The following is a 16,849-nucleotide window of genomic DNA, read 5'->3' as shown; positions in this document are numbered from 1 at the left end:
GGCTGGGGAGGTCCCTGCAGAGCTGCTGGGGGGAGCAGAGTGGCGCAGCGGGAGCGTGCTGGGCCCATAACCCAGAGGTCGATGGATCGAAACCATCCTCTGCTACTTGCTTTTGGCCTCGCTCCAGCCCCACCAGACACTGCCTCTCCCTTGCAGCGTTCACCAGGTGCTCCCTGCACTGCTGCACTGCTGCCCTCCTGCCCTCTGGACACCCAGGGCTGCCCAGGGCTGTCCCAGTGCCTGAGCCCCCTCTCTCTGCCACTGACACCTTCTCCTTTGCTTTCTCTGCAGGCACCGCTTCCAAAGTGCCCATCAGCAAGGCAGAGGAGGCTGTGGACCAGCAGCCAGAGCACAGCACACAGTTCCCCCCAGCAGGCAGGGGATGTCCTGGGGACACTGCTGTTTCCCACTTGCCACCAGGCAGCTCAGTCCCCGCCTTCCCAGGAACAAGAGGGGACTATCAGGGCTCTGCAGCTGGGGAGGAGGACAAGCCTGTTAGTGTGGGAACCACCTCTGTGTCAAGAGGTAAGGGGAAGACCTGTGTGGGATGTGGACAGTTCCAGCTCTGCAGTGCACCTGCTGCACCATAAAGCTGAGCCATCAGCAATGTGTGTGGCCCCTCTGTGAAGACATATTCGAGAAAGGGCAGAAAAGGCCAGGCTGAGAGAGGAGGAAGAAACGAAAAGAGTGGGAAAGAGCAGAGGGAAGATGCATCCTGCTCGTGCAGGTAAAGGAGCCTGGTGTGAAGGAGTCTGGAACAGCCTTAGGAGATGAACGCCATTCTCACTGAGGGAGAGGCTACTTTGGGACAGAAGGGAACAGTGTGTCCTGGAAGAAAGGCCCAGAGTTTGAAGTCAGCCAAGACAATCCTAGCAGAGGAAAGCAGTCCGGATCATGCAGGGTCTCCAACATGGGGGTTCAGGGGAGCAGCAGCAGAGAGCACAAGTACAAGCATCAAACCACCCAACTCTGGGCTATCAATGCACTCTGTGAGGGGCAATGTTGAAGAGCATAAGCTGGAAACTTCATAACCAGGTCTTATGAACAGAAAGTGAGATTCTCAGGGCTTATCAGCCTGGATCTTGTAACAGAAGGCATGTGAGGCTTGTGCAAATAGCTCTGGCATTCCCTTGAAAAGCCCTGTGAGTAGCGGGTGCCTGGTGGCCCTGGAGGAAGAGCGTTTGTACTTGGTGATGGCCAGGCAGATGGAGAGAGTGCCAGGCTCACCCAGGACCATATGGCTGCACTGGGGTGGCCACAGGAGAAAGACAACAGGTGTTCAGCAGGTCCCATGGTATAATGGTGAGCACTCTGCACTCTGAATCCACTGGTCTGAGTTCAAATCTCAGTGGGACCTCAAGTTTTAGCTCTCTCAGAGCTTTCCTCAGCATGCACAGCCTTGCTGTTGGGTCACTTCTTTAATGCATTCCCATCAGCCCTCCTCTCCTGTGCTCCCAGCCCTGGCACTGACATCAGTGCCCCTTCTCCTGCCCTGTGCCCAACAAACCTCTGCAGGTTTCCCGAGGTCTGGCCCTGCCCCGTCTCAGCTCCCTTCTTCCTGATGGCTGCTTCTGGATGGGGGATCCAGCAGCGGCTCAGCAAATCACACAAGAGCTGAGGTGCAGATCATGCAGGCCAAGCCTGGCTCAAAGCAGGGTCAAGAAGAGGAGGCTGTTGAGGGCCTTGTCTGGTTGGCTGTTGGACATTTTCTAAGATGGAGAATCTACAGCCTTGCTGGGAACCTTTTCCCCATCTTGACCACCATTGTTTCTGGCATATAAGTTTATTTCCTCTCCTGTCCATTGCTTCTGGTGTCCTGTCAGGGAATTCCACCCACCCTGGCACTGTTTCTGCATGGGGACACAGTCACTGTCATGGGAAAGAGCAGGTTCTCCCTCTTTCTTGCAGAGCGGTTGAACAACTGACAGAGGAGGAGGACAAACCACCATGAGTCTCCAGCTATGCTGCACAAAGTCTTTAATGAGAAGGAGCAAAAGCAGTGGCACAGAACAGAGATCAAGAAACACATCTGCAGGGTTCAGGGCAATCCAGAGAACAGCCCATTGCCCAAGGACAAGCTTGAAACACAAAGCACTTGCCTTTCCCCATTCTGCTCCACCTGCTGGCAATCCCAGCCCAGCAAGAGCAGTCCCTAACTCCAGCACCCTCCCCCAGCACCAGGAGGTTCAGCAAAGCAGAAGAGAACGAGCCCTTTCTCAAGGAGCTCAGAGCAAAGCAGAGCCAGAGGAGGCACAGCGAGGCCTGACGTGCAGCCAGGAGCCGTGGGCACAGGTCCCTCCTGCCAGCTGGCATGAGGACACCCAGCCCATCTGCAAGGCCTGGCCACACTCCTGCTGTGCAGTCCCCGTCATTCTTCCTGCTCCAGAAGGGACGATGCACCAGGTTCAGCAGTTCAGTCGGCAGCAGGGGGGAGGCAGGCACTGCCCTGACCCCCCCAGACCAAGGGAGCCCCCAGAAGAGATGGGAACCCCCCCAGTGCTGAGGGAGCTCCCAACGGCAGCTGACAGAGAGGATCCCACAACTGTGTTCTGAGGGAAAGAAGTGAGGATGGGGCCCGGCAGGGTCACCACCACTGGAGAGGCCTCAATGGCCACCGTCGAGTCACCACAGCGGGCGACACAGGGCTCACTGCAGCTGCTTGCAAGTGGGGTTGGGCCCGAGGAACCACAAGGTGCTGGGATACAGGGTCTGAAGCAAGACATCTCTCGGTGAGGGAGGTAAAGCTGAAACACAGAGCACAGACACAACACAATTTCAGTCTGTCTTTCTTGTCCTCACTTCTCTCTGCAGATGCACTTCACTCTCCTCCACCTGCCTTTTAACTCTAAGTTCAGAAATTGCCTCCAGCTCAGCTTGCTGACATGTACAACAGGTATGACACCTCAGCTAAAGCTAGATTTGAATGCCTAGGACCAAAGAACTAACTGACTGCTGATGTCACAAGGACCTCCTCCTGCATTACCCAGTGCAAAAGCCCAGATGAAGGTTCATGCCACTAGTCCACCACAAATGCGCTGCGTGGAGCAAGGGTCTCAGAAATCAGCTCTTGAGAACACACAGTGTGCACAGAGCTGCCATGGCCCTCACTGTGCTCTCTGAGTTGCATGGTCCAGAAAGCTTGAACCACTGTTGGGACAGGACCCAGCTCAGTGGATTTAAAGCCCCTGTGGAGAGCCTGATCATACCCCATCTCCAGAACAGGCAGTGCTGCATGGAAGGAGCCACTGGATGCACTTGACCATTTGGTTAGAGACCATCTGTCTAAAGCAGAAATTCTGCTGAGCAAGCAGACCTCCCTGCAGCTGAGCCCCATTCATCCCCTTGTGCTTGAAAGAACCTTCCTCTTCCCAGCTCTCCCCAGCCAGGCCCATCAAAAGGGAAAGAGTTGGCAGCCCTTCAACAGTTCTAGTGCTGTGCACGTTGAGGCAGCCCAAGGATCCACCTGAGTAGCCGCCATGACAGCAGTCCAGCCCATGGGGAGAGATGGAGTGCACAGAGGCTTACCTCGTTCCTGGAGGAAAGGGAGGCAAGAGAGGAGGATGCAGAGCCTGGAGCAGCGCAGGCTTTTATGCTGTGTCCTAGTGCCCCGTGGGGCCACAAACATTCCTTGCTCATGAAGCATTTAAACACATAGTAGCTGTTGCTTGATGAGTCCTTGCTGGTGCTTAATTACTTGGTCCTTTCATCCCAAATGTTGTGTTCCTTTTTCATACTGCTGGACACCAAAATAATTAATCTGTGTCCCAGCTTCATAAGGCAACTTACTTCTGAGGTCTAAGTCTAGTATTCAGGTTGATTTTTTTGGTTATTTTGTGATATGGATTGTCACATTGCCTTCTTAATGGTGAGTGCAACCACCAATCATGGTGAAGTTCTGCTTTAAAGGATACGTCAAGTCAACTCTCCAATGTTTTCAGTGCAGGCACACAGGCTAAACCTGAGAGACGTTCCTCCCCACAGGTCATTGTAGACACGGAGGAGACTATGAGTAAGTTGTAACAGAATGTTGAGACTGTGCAATCTCATACAGGAGAAGAGATGCACCTCTACAGGGATGTGGCAAAGCTGAACAGCAAGGAAAAACCACTTGGGGCTGGAGGGAAGTCCCTTGTGGGTTGGAATGACAGCGACGACAACCTTGTTCATGTTCATCAGGCTGTACCACATCCAGGTTTTGTGATTAAAGAGATGCCTTTGTCCTTTCTTGAAAGAGACCCACACCCAAATGGACCTGGTTTGCTCTGCAAGGGAACCCCAGAGCCCTAAGGCTTGCATGGCCTGCTTATGCGGACAAGTGCAGGGCAAGGAACCAAATGCTCATGGCCATTTTTCTAAGGTCAGGAATGGCACGGCCCATTCCATGCATTACAGACTACAAAGGGACATTGGATCAGCATCCTAGGGCACCTGGGAAAAACCCTGAACTACCATCAAACATGAGTCATTGCTGTGAATTTCAGTGGACATGTTGTCCTGGCCTCAGGTGCACCAGCGATACCAGAGCTCATGGCCTCATGAAACCACTGGTGCTTCTACGTGATCTTGAACTGTTGCTATGTTCCAAGGCATGACCTTTTGCTGGCTACTCAAGGACTCATGTGACAGTGTTAGGTCAACGGCTGCACTTGATTTTCTTGAGGGTCTCTTCCAACCAAAGCGACTCTTTCATTCAGCATACCTGAGAAGTACAACAGTTGGAATGGGTGTCTGGAGGTCCTCTGCTCCAATGAACTGCTCCAAGCAGCTCAAATTCCCCAATAACTCAACAGCTTCAGCCCTCTTACCCTTTTGCATTTACATCCATCTCCTGCTCCCCACATTGCTCATCTTCACTAGACTCCATAACCCTAGTGGCGTGAGCCTTTCCCTACACACCACGTGCTCCAGCCCTCACGTTCTGTCTGTTCCTCTGCCAGTACTTCTCTCCAGAAGATCCCAGGGTTATGGGATGAGGTCTGGAGGTGGATGGGAAGTAAACAGAAGGATTAGGAGTGAAGGCTCCTTCCAGGATTTACAGTGAAAGTTCTGCTTCTACAGACTTTCCCTCTTCTTCCTGTCACACCTGCTGCCCAGAAGAGGGTTATACTCAATGGCATGAAAGTGAAATGCAGACCAGGTGGCATTCACACATCCAGCACTCATGGTCTTCATGGAGCACAAACAGATTTCTTGGCTCATTCAGATCAAACCTAGATATCGGTGGGTTTCAAAAGTGGGATGAAACAACCAGACTGAGAAGGAGAAAGAGAAGTGGCCATCCCTGAGGTGTCATTATACTGACCACATGAGAAAATCTATTCATCTCATCTCCCCAGACCTTTCTGTGTAACTGCTAAACAATGCTGGCACCCTCACTGCCATCTCCTGGTGGCCCGCAAGGGGCACAGTGCAGCCCTGGATGTGCTGTCCTAGAGACAGTGACTTCTCCAATGGTGGCAGAGTTCAGAAGTCAACAGGACAAGGCTCAGAGCTTCCTGAGGTAAGTGGGAAGCTTTGTCTGCTCAGAGCAGGAGATTGGTCCAGAGGACCTTCTCAGGTCCCTTCTAACCATCATTATTTGGAAGAGCATGGAGTCTCAAGAGCCCTTGAGCAGCAAACAAACAGCAATGCCTTGGAAGTCAGCTGCAGCACAAGGCTGCATAGAAGCACCAGTTGATTCAGGAATGATGCTAAAAGGTGTGGTAATGCCTTTGAGGAAAGCAGAGCTTTCAGAGGAATGAGGCTATGACTCTGGTATCTCTGACATGCCTGAGGCTGGGGCACTTTGTCCACTGGAGTCCACAGCATGATGACTCACGTTTGCCAGGAGCTCAGGGTTTTTCCCAACTCTTTCACATCATGATGACTCCCAGGTGCTCTGTGAGACTGATCCAATGTCCCTTTGTAGTCTGAAATGTATGGAATAGATCACCCCATCTGTGACCAAGAAAAGAGGCCATGAGCTTTTGCCTCTCGCCCTGAACCTCTCTGCAAAATCAGGCCATGCATACCTCTGGGGTATGGGATGCTCTTTCTGAGCAAATCAAGTCGATTTGGGTGTGGGTGTCTTTCACAGATGGGCATGGGCTTCTCTGTGATCACTCTCCTATGTGTTGATTTGCTTCTTTTCACAAGGTTCTTCACTTCTTGATCCGAGCCTAGATTCCTTCTTGGAAGAAACATGAGGGCCTGCTTATCAAGGGATGTGGCTATGGAGATCCCATGGAGAGGTTACTTGAAAGAGATCGGCTTGACCCTCTGGGCTGCTCTTCATTATTATTAATCTTCCTTTTGTTCCCTGGGCTCATGGGCAGACTAAACAAGCTGTGGCAGAGCCTGATATGAGTATTTAAGGTCCTTGTGGCCCTCAGTCCTGCTTGCAAGGGGTTTTCCTCCAGCCCACAATGATCCTTCTTTGCTATTGAGCTTTGCAACATCCCTGCAGAACAGCATCTATTCTCCTGTACGAGATTGTGCAGTCTTGAACCTACTTGCTCTCTCTTGTGTGTCTACAATGACCCATTGTAGAAATGTTCCATAGGTTTAGCTTGAATATCTGCACTAAAAGCACCCAACAGCTAACTCAAGGTGTCCATCATAGATGCATTTCACCGTGGCTCGTGTTTATGCTCACCATGAAGAGGGCAATGTGACAAAGGCAATTCATGAGACACAAACCCACTTAAAATCTGGCTGCACACAAGCTGAGCTTCAGAGTTTATTTACGTTACAAATGCGGGACACAGAAAAATTGTTTCGACGTATCACAATGTCGAGGGTTAAGATTGCGGGGTGACAATAAAACCCTGGCAAATGCATTGTTAACCTCCTCTTCCCCCCCACTTCCCCCTTTTTTGCCCCTCCCTCTCCCCCCTTCCCACTCAGGACAGGTGATCGGGAGGGAAAGAAGGACAGAGAGAAGAGAGTTGGAAAAATTAACAATGTTTTACTAATGCTACTAATAAGAATAGAGAAAATAACACAAAATATACAAAACCTACCTTGAAAGTCTCAGCAACTGCAGAGCCGGCACCCGAAGTCCTGGACTGGACTCTGCAGCCAACCGGAGCTGGATTCAGTCTCTCACTAGGCCTCAGTTCGCAGTGACGACTAGCAAGGTCCTCTCCTAATGACGGCCATAAGGAAAAAAAGGGAAAAAGGGACGAGATCCTCATGATCTCGCACTTTTATGTGAAGTATTCACGTGAATGGAATGTTATACACAGTTGGTCAGTTTCTTGGTCACTTTTTTCTCGTCTCCCCTCTCGCGAGATGTCCATTCGTGCTTATCAATAAGGCTGCATTCCATTGCTAGGTTTACCAAAACATGTGTCTGGTTCTCCAGGAAAATGCAGTTAATATGAAGGCTTTAGCTGACAGGCAAATTCACTAAAAGAGAAACTTGTTTTTAACAAAACCAGGACACACAGTCACTAAGCACTGATCCTGATAGGGGGCTTCAGCCACTCAGACATCTGCTGGGAAAGTGGTACGGCAAACCGCAAGCAGTCCGGGAAACTACTGGAATGTGCTGAGGACAACTTTTTATTACGGGTGATGGAAACTCCATCCAGAGGAGAGACACTGCTGGACCTGTTGTTTACTAGTGCGGAAGAATTTACCCAATGGGTCAAGACTGGGGTAGTATGACTACAATTGACATGCAAGAGGTAGATATACTCAACAACATTTTTTGTCACTGTCTTCACTGGCAAGTGTCTTAGCCACAACACCAAATTAATGCAATCCAAAGGCAGGGCCTGGGAGAATGAAGTACCAGTCATCACGGGAGATCACGTTCAAGCCCATATAACAAACGTGAATGTGCACAACTCCACGGGACTTGTTGAGATGCGTCCAAGGATCCTGAAGAAATTGGCAGATGAAGTTGCAAAGCCAATAGCGATTAAATTTGAAGAGCTGTGGCAGGTTGGTGAAATTTCTGGAAAAGTGAAAACATAACCCCCACTTTTTAAAAGTGTAGAAAGGAAGACTGAGGGAACTGCAGCCTGGTCAGTCTCACCTCTTTGCCCAGCAAGACCATAAGGCAGATCCTCCTGGAAACTATTCTAAGGCACATGGAAACAAAGATGACTGGTGACAGCCAACATGGTTGTCCTGGCAAATTGTGCCCGAGAAACTTACTGGCCTTCTACACATTGGCTCAGTGGTCACACTCAAAGAGTTGCAGTCAATGTCTTGAAGTCCGGGGGAAGACCAACGACCAGTGGTGTCCCTCAAGGGTCTGTACTGGGACCAGTATTATTTAAAATCTTTCCTGAGAACATAGACAGTGGGATTGAGTTCACCCTCAAAAAGCTTGCGGATGGGAACAAGTTGAGTGACATGGTTGTTACTTTAGAGGGAAGGGATGCCAGCCAGAGGGACCTTGACAGGCTAGAGAGGGGGTCCAGGCGAACCTCATGAAGTTCAACAAAGCCATATGCAAGGTCCTGCACCTGGGTCAGGGCAATCCCAAACATGGATATGGGCTGCGCCATGACTGAATAGAGAGCAGCCCTGTGGTGGAGGATTTGGGCATATTGGTGGATGAAGAACTGAATATGAGCTGCCAATGCATGCTTGCAGCCCAGAAAGCCAGTTGTATCCTGGGCTGTATCAGAAGAAGGGTGGCCTGAAAGTCAGAGGTGATTCTACCCATCTACTCTGCCCCATGAGACTCCACCTGGAGTACAGTGTTTAGATGTAGGGCCTCCAACATCGGAAATAGATGGACCTGCTCAGTTGGGTCCAGAGTAGTACACACAGATGATCAGGGGGTCTGGGCACCTCTCCTAGGAGGAGAGGATGAGAGATTTGGGGTTTTTCATGCTAGAGAATAGAAGGCTCTTCAGAGACCTCAAGATCGGGAGGGACACTTTGTCAGGGAGTGCAGTGACAAGAAGAGAGGCAAAGTTTTTAAAATGAAAAAGGTTAGATGTAGATTAAATATTTGAAAGAAACTCTTCCCTGTGATGGTGGTGAGACACTGGACCAGGCCTTCCATAGAAGCTGTGATTGCTCCATCTTGGAAGTGTTTAAAGCACTTTAAAGCTGGAAGGGCCTTTGAGAAACTTTTTCTTGTGAAAGGTGTCCTTGTCCACGTGAGGGGGGTAGAACAAAATTATATTTAAGGACCTTTAGAATCAAAACTCATTCTGTGATTCACAGCTCATTCCAGTTACTATGAAGTGGGAGCAAAATATTTCAGATGAAAGGGGCAGGGACTCAATCACCAGCAAGGCTTTGGCAAGCAACAACTAATGGGAGCTTAGATGCTTCATGAGCAAGGAATGTTTGTGGCCCCACAGAGCACTAGGACACAGCATAAAAGCCTGCGCTGCTCCAGGCTCTGCATCCTCCTCTCTTGCCTCCCTTTCCTCCAGGAACGAGGTAAGCCTCTGTGCACTCCATCTCTCCCCATGGGCTGGACTGCTGTCATGGTGGCTACTCAGGTGGATGCTTGGGCTGCCTCAACGTGCACAGCAATAGAACTGTTGAAGGGCTGCCACCTCTTTCCCGTTTGATGGGCCTGGCTGGGGAGAGCTGGGAAGAGGAAGGTTCTTTCAAGCACAAGGGGATGAATGGGGCTCAGCTGCAGGGAGGTCTGCTCAGCAGAATTTCTGCTTTAGACAGATGGTCTCTAACCAAATGGCCAAGTGCATCCAGTGGCTCCTTCCATGCAGCACTGCCTGTTCTGGAGATGGGGTATGATCAGGCTCTCCACAGGGGCTTTAAATCCACTGAGCTGGGTCCTGTCCCAACAGTGGTTCAGCCTTTCTGGACCATGCAACTCAGAGAGCACAGTGAGGGCCATGGCAGCTCTGTGCACACTGTGTGTTCTCAAGAGCTGATTTCTGAGACCCTTGTTCCACGCAGCCTATTTGTGCTGGACTAGTGGCATGAACCTTCATCTGGGCTTTTGCACTGGGTAATGCAGGAGGAGGTCCTTGTGACATCAGCAATCAGTTAGTTCTTTGGTCGTAGGCATTCAAATCTAGCTTTAGCTGAGGTGTCATACCTGTTGTACATGTCAGCAAGATGAGCTGGAGGCAATATCTGAACTTACAGTTAAAAGGCAGGTGGAGGACACTGAAGTGCATCTGCAGAGAGAACTGAGGACAAGAAAGACAGACTGAAATTGTGTTGTGTCTGTGCTCTGTGTTTCAGCTTTGCCCGCCTCACCGAGAGATGTCTTGCTTCAGACCCTGTATCCCAGCACCTTGTGGTTCCTCTGGCCCAACCCCACTTGCAAGCAGCTGCAGTGAGCCCTGTGTCGCCCGCTGTGGTGACTCGACGGTGGCCATTGAGGCCTCTCCAGTGGTGGTGACCCTGCCGGGCCCCATCCTCACTTCTTTCCCTCAGAACACAGTTGTGGGATCCTCTCTGTCAGCTGCCGTTGGGCGCTCCCTCAGCACTGGGGGGGTTCCCATCTCTTCTGGGGGCTCCCTTGGTCTGGGGGGGTCAGGGCTGTGCCTGCCTCCACCCCGCTGCTGACTGAACTGCTGAACCTGGTGCATCGTCCCTTCTGGAGCAGGAAGAATGATGGGGACTGCAGAGCAGGAGTGTGGCCAGGCCTTGCAGATGGGCTGGGTGTCCTCATGCCAGCTGGCAGGAGGGACCTGTGCCCACGGCTCCTGGCTGCACGTCAGGCCTCGCTGTGCCTCCTCTGGCTCTGCTTTGCTCTGAGCTCCTTGAGAAAGGGCTCGTTCTCTTCTGCTTTGCTGAACCTCCTGGTGCTGGGGGAGGGTGCTGGAGTTAGGGACTGCTCTTGCTGGGCTGGGATTGCCAGCAGGTGGAGCAGAATGGGGAAAGGCAAGTGCTTGGTGTTTCAAGCTTGTCCTTGGGCAATGGGCTGTTCTCTGTGTTGCCCTGAACCCTGCAGATGTGTTTCTTGATCTCTGTTCTGTGCCACTGCTTTTGCTCCTTCTCATTAAAGACTTTGTGCAGCATAGCTGGAGACTCATGGTGGTTTGTCCTCCTCCTCTGTCAGTTGTTCAACCGCTCTGCAAGAAAGAGGGAGAACCTGCTCTTTCCCATGACAATGACTGTGTCCCCATGCAGAAACAGTGCCAGGGTGGGTGGAATTCCTTGACAGGACACCAGAAGCAATGGACAGGAGAGGAAATAAACTTAATGCCAGAAACAATGGTGGTCAAGATGGGGAAAAGGTTCCCAGCAAGGCTGTAGATTCTCCATCTTAGAAAATGTCCAACAGCCAACCAGACAAGGCCCTCAACAGCCTCCTCTTCTTGACCCTGCTTTGAGCCAGGCTTGGCCTGCATGATCTGCACCTCAGCTCTTGTGTGATTTGCTGAGCCGCTGCTGGATCCCCCATCCAGAAGCAGCCATCAGGAAGAAGGGAGCTGAGACGGGGCAGGGCCAGACCTCGGGAAACCTGCAGAGGTTTGTTGGGCACAGGGCAGGAGAAGGGGCACTGATGTCAGTTCCAGGGCTGGGAGCACAGGAGAGGAGGGCACGCTCCCGCTGCGCCACTCTGCTCCCCCCAGCAGCTCTGCAGGGACCTCCCCAGCTCTGCCTGATGCTGCCTGGACCTGCCAGCACCAGCGCTGCTTCTCAGGCCTCCCGCCCTACTCTTCCCTGCACCCATCACCAGGCTGCACCAAGCTCTCCCTGCAAACCTCAGTGTCCCCGCACTTAGGCTGGCAAGTGCAAGGGCCTTGCTTTGTCCTTCTCCCCTCTTTGGCAACCCTTGCTGTACATACAGACTGGGGGACCAGATGCTGAAGAGCAGCTCCACGGAGAAGGATCTGGGGGTTCTGTTTGACGGCAAGTTGGACATGAGCCAACAGTGTGCCCTGGCAGCCAAGAGGTCCAACCGTACCCTGGGGTGCATCCAGCACAGCATGGCCAGCCAGGTGAGGGAGGGGACTGTCCCGCTCTGCTCTGCACTGGAGCGGCCTCACCTGAGACACTGTGTGCAGGGCTGGGTGCCATGGGATAAAGAAGATATTAAGCTACTAGAGAGTGAGCAGAAGAGGGCTAAAAAGTTGCTGAAGTGTTTGGAGAAGAAGCCAAATGAAGAGCAGCTAAAGCCTCTGGTTTTGTTCAGCCTGGAGGACACTGATGAATAAAGTGCACTGGAGTCTCTATGGGGTCTCTCAAAAGCATGGGAAGACACAGCCCCGTATTTACCCTAATTCCAAACACAGGTGATTCCTCCTCCTTTACCCCATTTGACTGAGGTACTTGGAGCACACAAGCTTTGTGATCTGCCTTTTGTATTCAGCCAGCAACATCCCCTTATGTGTCCCCCCACCAACATTCCCTGTAAACTGACTGGTTAAACCTATAAGTTTTAGCTTGGAGAAGAGGAAACTAAGGGGTGACTCATTAATGGTTATCAATATGGAAAGGGGGAGTGTCAGGAGGATGGAGCCAGGCTCTTCTCAGTGACAACCAGTGACAGGACAATGGGCAATGGGTGCAAACTTGAACACAGGAGGTTCCATTGAAATCTGAGGAGAAACTTGTTTGGGGTGAGGGTGGCAGAGCCTGGCCCAGGCTGCCCAGGGGGGTTGTGGAGTCTCCTTCTGTGCAGACATTCCAACCCGCCTGGACACCTTCCTGTGTAACCTCATCTGGGTGTTCCTGCTCCATGGGGGGATTGCACTGGATGAGCTTTCCAGGGCCCTTCCAACCCCTGACACTCTGGGATTCTGTGGTAAGTCTGTTGCACTCCATTTTGTCAAAATACGGGCCTGGTCACCACTGTAAAAGGCAACAAGTTTAATATATCAGCAACATAAGGAGCGGTAAGGGGAATGTCCATCCCTGATGGATACAGAGGGAAACATAGTGACAGAAGATGAGGGAAATGCTGAAGTACTAAATGCCATCTTTGCCTCAGTCTTTAATAGTCAGAACAGTTGTGCTTCAGGTACCCAGCCCCCTGAGCCAGAAGACAGGGATGCTGACCAGAATGAAGCACAAATAATCCAAGGATAAATGGTTAGCGTCCTGCTATACTGCTTGGACATCCACAAGTCTATGGGGCCAGATGAGATGCACCCAACGTTGCTGAGGGAGCTGGCGGAGGTGATCACCAAGCCACTTTCCATTAATTATCTGCAATCTTAGCTAACTGGGAAGGTCCCAGTTGACTGGAATTTGGCTAACGTGACACCCATCTAGAAGAAGCGTCAGAAGGAAGATCCAGGGAACTACAGACCTGTCAGTCTAACCTGGTGCTAGGGAAGGTCATGGAGCAGATAATCCTGTGGATCATGACATGGAATATAGAAGAGAACCATAAGATCAGGCCCAGTCAACGTGGGTTTATGAAAGGCAGGTTCTGTTTGACCAACCTGATCTCCTTGTACGACAAGATGACCCACGTAGTAGATGAGGGAAAGGCTGTGGATGTTGTGTAGTTAGATTTTAGTAAAGCCTTTGACACCATATCCTACAGCATCTCCTGGAGAAGCTGCAGCTCATGGCCTGGATGGGTGTATCTGCAATGGGTAAAGAACTGGTTGGATGGCCGGGCCCAAAGAGTTGTGGTGAAAGGAACCAAATCCAGTGGGTGGCTGGTTATGAGTGGTGTCCTCAGGGCTCTGTACTGGTGGCAGTTTTGTTTGGTCTCTTTGTCAATAATCAGAATGAGGGGATTGAGTGCACCCTCAGTGAGTCTGCAGATGACACCAAATTGGGTGAAAGCGTTGATCTGTTGGAAGGTAGGAAGGCCATACAGAGGGATCTGGACCAGCTGGAGCGTTGCGCTGAGGGCAAGTGCCTGAGGTTTAACAAGGTGTCGTGGTTTAACCCAAGTTAGCAGTACAACCAATAGCCATTCGCTCTCCCCCTCCCCTGCCCCGCCCCAGCAAGGTAAAGAATCAAAAAGGAAGGGAGAAACTCGGATTGAGATAAACACAGTTTAATAAAATAACTAAAATAACAAAATACTAATACACTACTAGTAAATATCTATATATATATAGATAGATATAGAGAGAGATATATAAATAAGAGAAATAAAATATACTCAAAACAATTCCAAATAAACTCTGGCCACAAATGAGCAGCTAATCCCAGCAAGCCACACCTGGTCCTAAAGCTGATCCCAGAGAGAGAGAAAGAGAGAAAAAAGGCAGAGGAGCCCAGAGGCCTCTGCAAAATGGCAAAAGGCTGGGCTGAGTGTCCCAACTGAACTTTCTGGCTACCAACAGAGAGAGAGAGTGAAAAACCAGAGAGATCACTAGAGCCAAAACTGGAAGTTTCTTGCTCCCCAACTCTCCTTAAATCATTAGCAGGATACTAATGGGATGGAATACTCAAATTGATCAGTCTGGATGTCAGTCAAGCTCTGCTCCATTTCTGCCGCCCTTCCTTGATGCCTCACACCTGTAAGCAAGGTACTCAAAATGTCCTTGGCTCTCAGACCAAAGCAATTAAAAACATTAACTCTGTGTTGGGGTGTTATCTGCTTGTTCTCAACTAAGGCCAAATAAATAGTGTGGTAGCTATGAAAAAGGAAAGTTTTCTAACTGCACGAAGAAAGCTAACCCATTTTCAGTCAAACCAGCACACAAGGCCAAGTGCTGGGGCCTGCACTTGGGTCACAACAACCCCATGAACGGTGCAGGCTCAGGGAAGAGTGGCTGAAAAGCTGCCTGGCAGAAAGGGATCTGGGAGTGTTGATTGACAGCCAACTGAACATGAGCCAGCAGTGTGTTCAGGTGGCCAAAAGGCCACCAGCATCCTGGCATGTATCAGGAATAGTGTGACCAGGAGGACTAGAGCAGTGGTGGTGCCACTGCACTCGGTGCTGGGGAGGTCTCACCTCGAATAGTGTGTTCAGTTTTGCGCCCCTCATCATAAGAGGGTTATTGAAGTACTGGAGAGAGTGCAGAGGAGGTGATGAAGCTGGTGAAGGACCTGGAGCACAAGTGTGATGAGGAGCAGTTGAGGGAACAAGGTCTGTTTAGCCTTAAGAAAAGGAGGCTGAGGGGAGACCTTATTGCTATCTACAACTGCCTGAAGGGAGGTTGGAGAATGGAGGGGGTTGGTCTCTTCTCCCAAGAAACAACTGATTGGACAAGAGGAAATGGCCACAAGTTATGCCAGGGGAGGTTTAGATTGGATATTAGAAAAAGATTTTCCCGGAAAGGGTTTTCAGGCAACGGAACAGGCTGCCCAGGGCAGTACTGGAGTCACCATCCCTGGGGGGGTTGAAAAGGTGTTTCGAGAAGGTTCTTAGGCACATGGTTTAGTGCTAGGATTGGGTTATGGTTGGACTCAGTGATGCTGAGGGTCTCTTCCAACTGAAATGATTCTATGATTCTATGATACGATTCCATGACATGAAACTGTAATCCAGGCTAAGATTGAAGGTGCTGAATGTCTGTGTTAAGACACACAAAATCTCAAAATGAAGTACTTATAAACTGCTGCATCCCACACTAAAGTTGGGATTTGGTACCCAAGTATAAGTAGATATCCAGTGCTCTTAGGAATGTCCTTAATTCACAGGCATGGAGTGTGACAAAGGAACTGCAACAGACGTGTCCAGTTCTGGATCCAAAGGCAAAGTCAGGGTAGGATACTTGAGGACATTTAACATGTCTGTAGCAGTTCATGTAAATACAGATCAGTGGTTTCATCATTCAGCAGATCCTTCCAGTGGTCTGACTCGAGTCAAATGTTGACAATATCATGCTCAAGTTATGTCCACTCAAAATATAGCATTTTTTTCATGGCAGATCTCTTCTCCGGGTTCCTAAGAGTGTAGATCAAGGGGTTCAGAGCTGGGGTGACAGCACTGTACAGGAGAGACACTTGCACATCCCTTTGAAGGGAGCTTCCTGAGGAGGGTGGTGTATAATTGAAGAGCACTGGTATGTACAACAGTGCCACAACGGTGAGGTGGGAGGCACAGGTGGAGAAGGGCTTCCATCTTCCTTCCTGGGACCGGACTTTATGGAAGGTGAAGAAGATGAGGTAGAGGTAGGAGAGGACTATGAGAGCAAAGGAGCCTAGTGCAACAGATGTGGTAATGACATTGAGGAGGGTCATGTTGAGGCTGGTACTACTGCAAGCCAAATTCAACAGTGGCTTGATGTCACAGAAGAAGTGATGAACGTGGTTGTGGCCACAGAAAGTCAGCTGAGAGGTCATGACTGAGTGTATCATGGCATGCACAAAACCAATGGACCAGCTGGCCGCAGCCAGCAGCAGACAAGTCTGGGGGCTCATGACAAGGGTGTAGCGCAAAGGATTGCAGATGGCCACATAACGGTCATAGGCCATGGTGGCCAGTAGCACAAACTCAGTAGTTCCCAGGAAGTGGAAGAAGTGGATCTGAGCTAAGCACCCACCAAAAGAGATGGGCTGATGTCCAAAGAGAAGGCCAGTCAACATCTTGGGACCAGTGACTGTGGAGAAGACAATGTCCAGGCAGGACAAGTTCCCCAGGAAGAAGTACATTGGTGTGTGAAGATGGGGCTCAGCTATCACCGTGGTCACAATGGCACCATTTCCCAGAAGACTGGTCAAGTAGAGCAAGAGGAAGCAAACAAAGAAAAAGTGCTGCAGCCCCTGGATATCAGTGAGACCCAAGAGGATGAACTCGCTGAGCTCTGTCTGGTTCAGCATTGCTAGAACAGTAAGAAACAAAAGCAAAATGTCAAGGTTCCACAGTTGTGAGCAGCAAGAGCATAACAAAACATCAGACATAATCAAACACAAAAGAAACTAACATGGACAAAAATATAACTTGAATGTAGTCTTCTCCTATTTCTGTCAAGAACCAAGAAAATCTTCAAATAAAGCCTTCTACCTATGCATAACAGCACAATATGTAAGATGTGAAACATGGCTACTTTCTCAC

General features: G+C 50.4%; 1 protein-coding gene, 2 long non-coding RNA genes and 1 other non-coding gene across 4 annotated transcripts; 2 read left to right on the top strand and 2 right to left on the bottom strand.

Annotated features, from left to right (window-relative positions):
- The first annotated feature begins 33 nt into the window (after positions 1–33).
- TRNAM-CAU (transfer RNA methionine (anticodon CAU)) lies at positions 34–105 on the top strand. Its single transcript has one exon. It is a non-coding gene; the product is annotated as a tRNA-Met (tRNA).
- A 1,855-nt stretch (positions 106–1,960) lies between these two features.
- On the bottom strand, positions 1,961–3,829 carry LOC135580603 (uncharacterized). The gene is made up of 2 exons (XR_010475522.1): positions 3,526–3,829; positions 1,961–2,744 (listed from the first exon to the last, which is right to left on the bottom strand). It is a non-coding gene; the product is annotated as an uncharacterized LOC135580603 (long non-coding RNA).
- A 5,401-nt stretch (positions 3,830–9,230) lies between these two features.
- Positions 9,231–10,954, top strand: LOC135580602 (uncharacterized). Its single transcript, XR_010475521.1, has 2 exons — positions 9,231–9,393; positions 10,171–10,954. It is a non-coding gene; the product is annotated as an uncharacterized LOC135580602 (long non-coding RNA).
- Positions 10,955–15,684: 4,730 nt separating this feature from the next.
- LOC135580535 (olfactory receptor 12D1-like) lies at positions 15,685–16,632 on the bottom strand. Its single transcript, XM_065076356.1, has one exon. The coding sequence runs from the start codon at positions 16,612–16,614 to the stop codon at positions 15,685–15,687; it is 930 nt and encodes a 309-aa protein (XP_064932428.1). The 5' UTR covers positions 16,615–16,632.
- Between the last annotated feature and the right edge of the window lie 217 nt (positions 16,633–16,849).

Source organism: Columba livia, chromosome 11, assembly GCF_036013475.1.
Source record: "Columba livia isolate bColLiv1 breed racing homer chromosome 11, bColLiv1.pat.W.v2, whole genome shotgun sequence".
Lineage (NCBI taxonomy): Eukaryota > Metazoa > Chordata > Aves > Columbiformes > Columbidae > Columba > Columba livia.
Note: the sequence above shows the minus strand (reverse complement) of the source record. Positions and strands in the feature narration are given on the sequence as shown.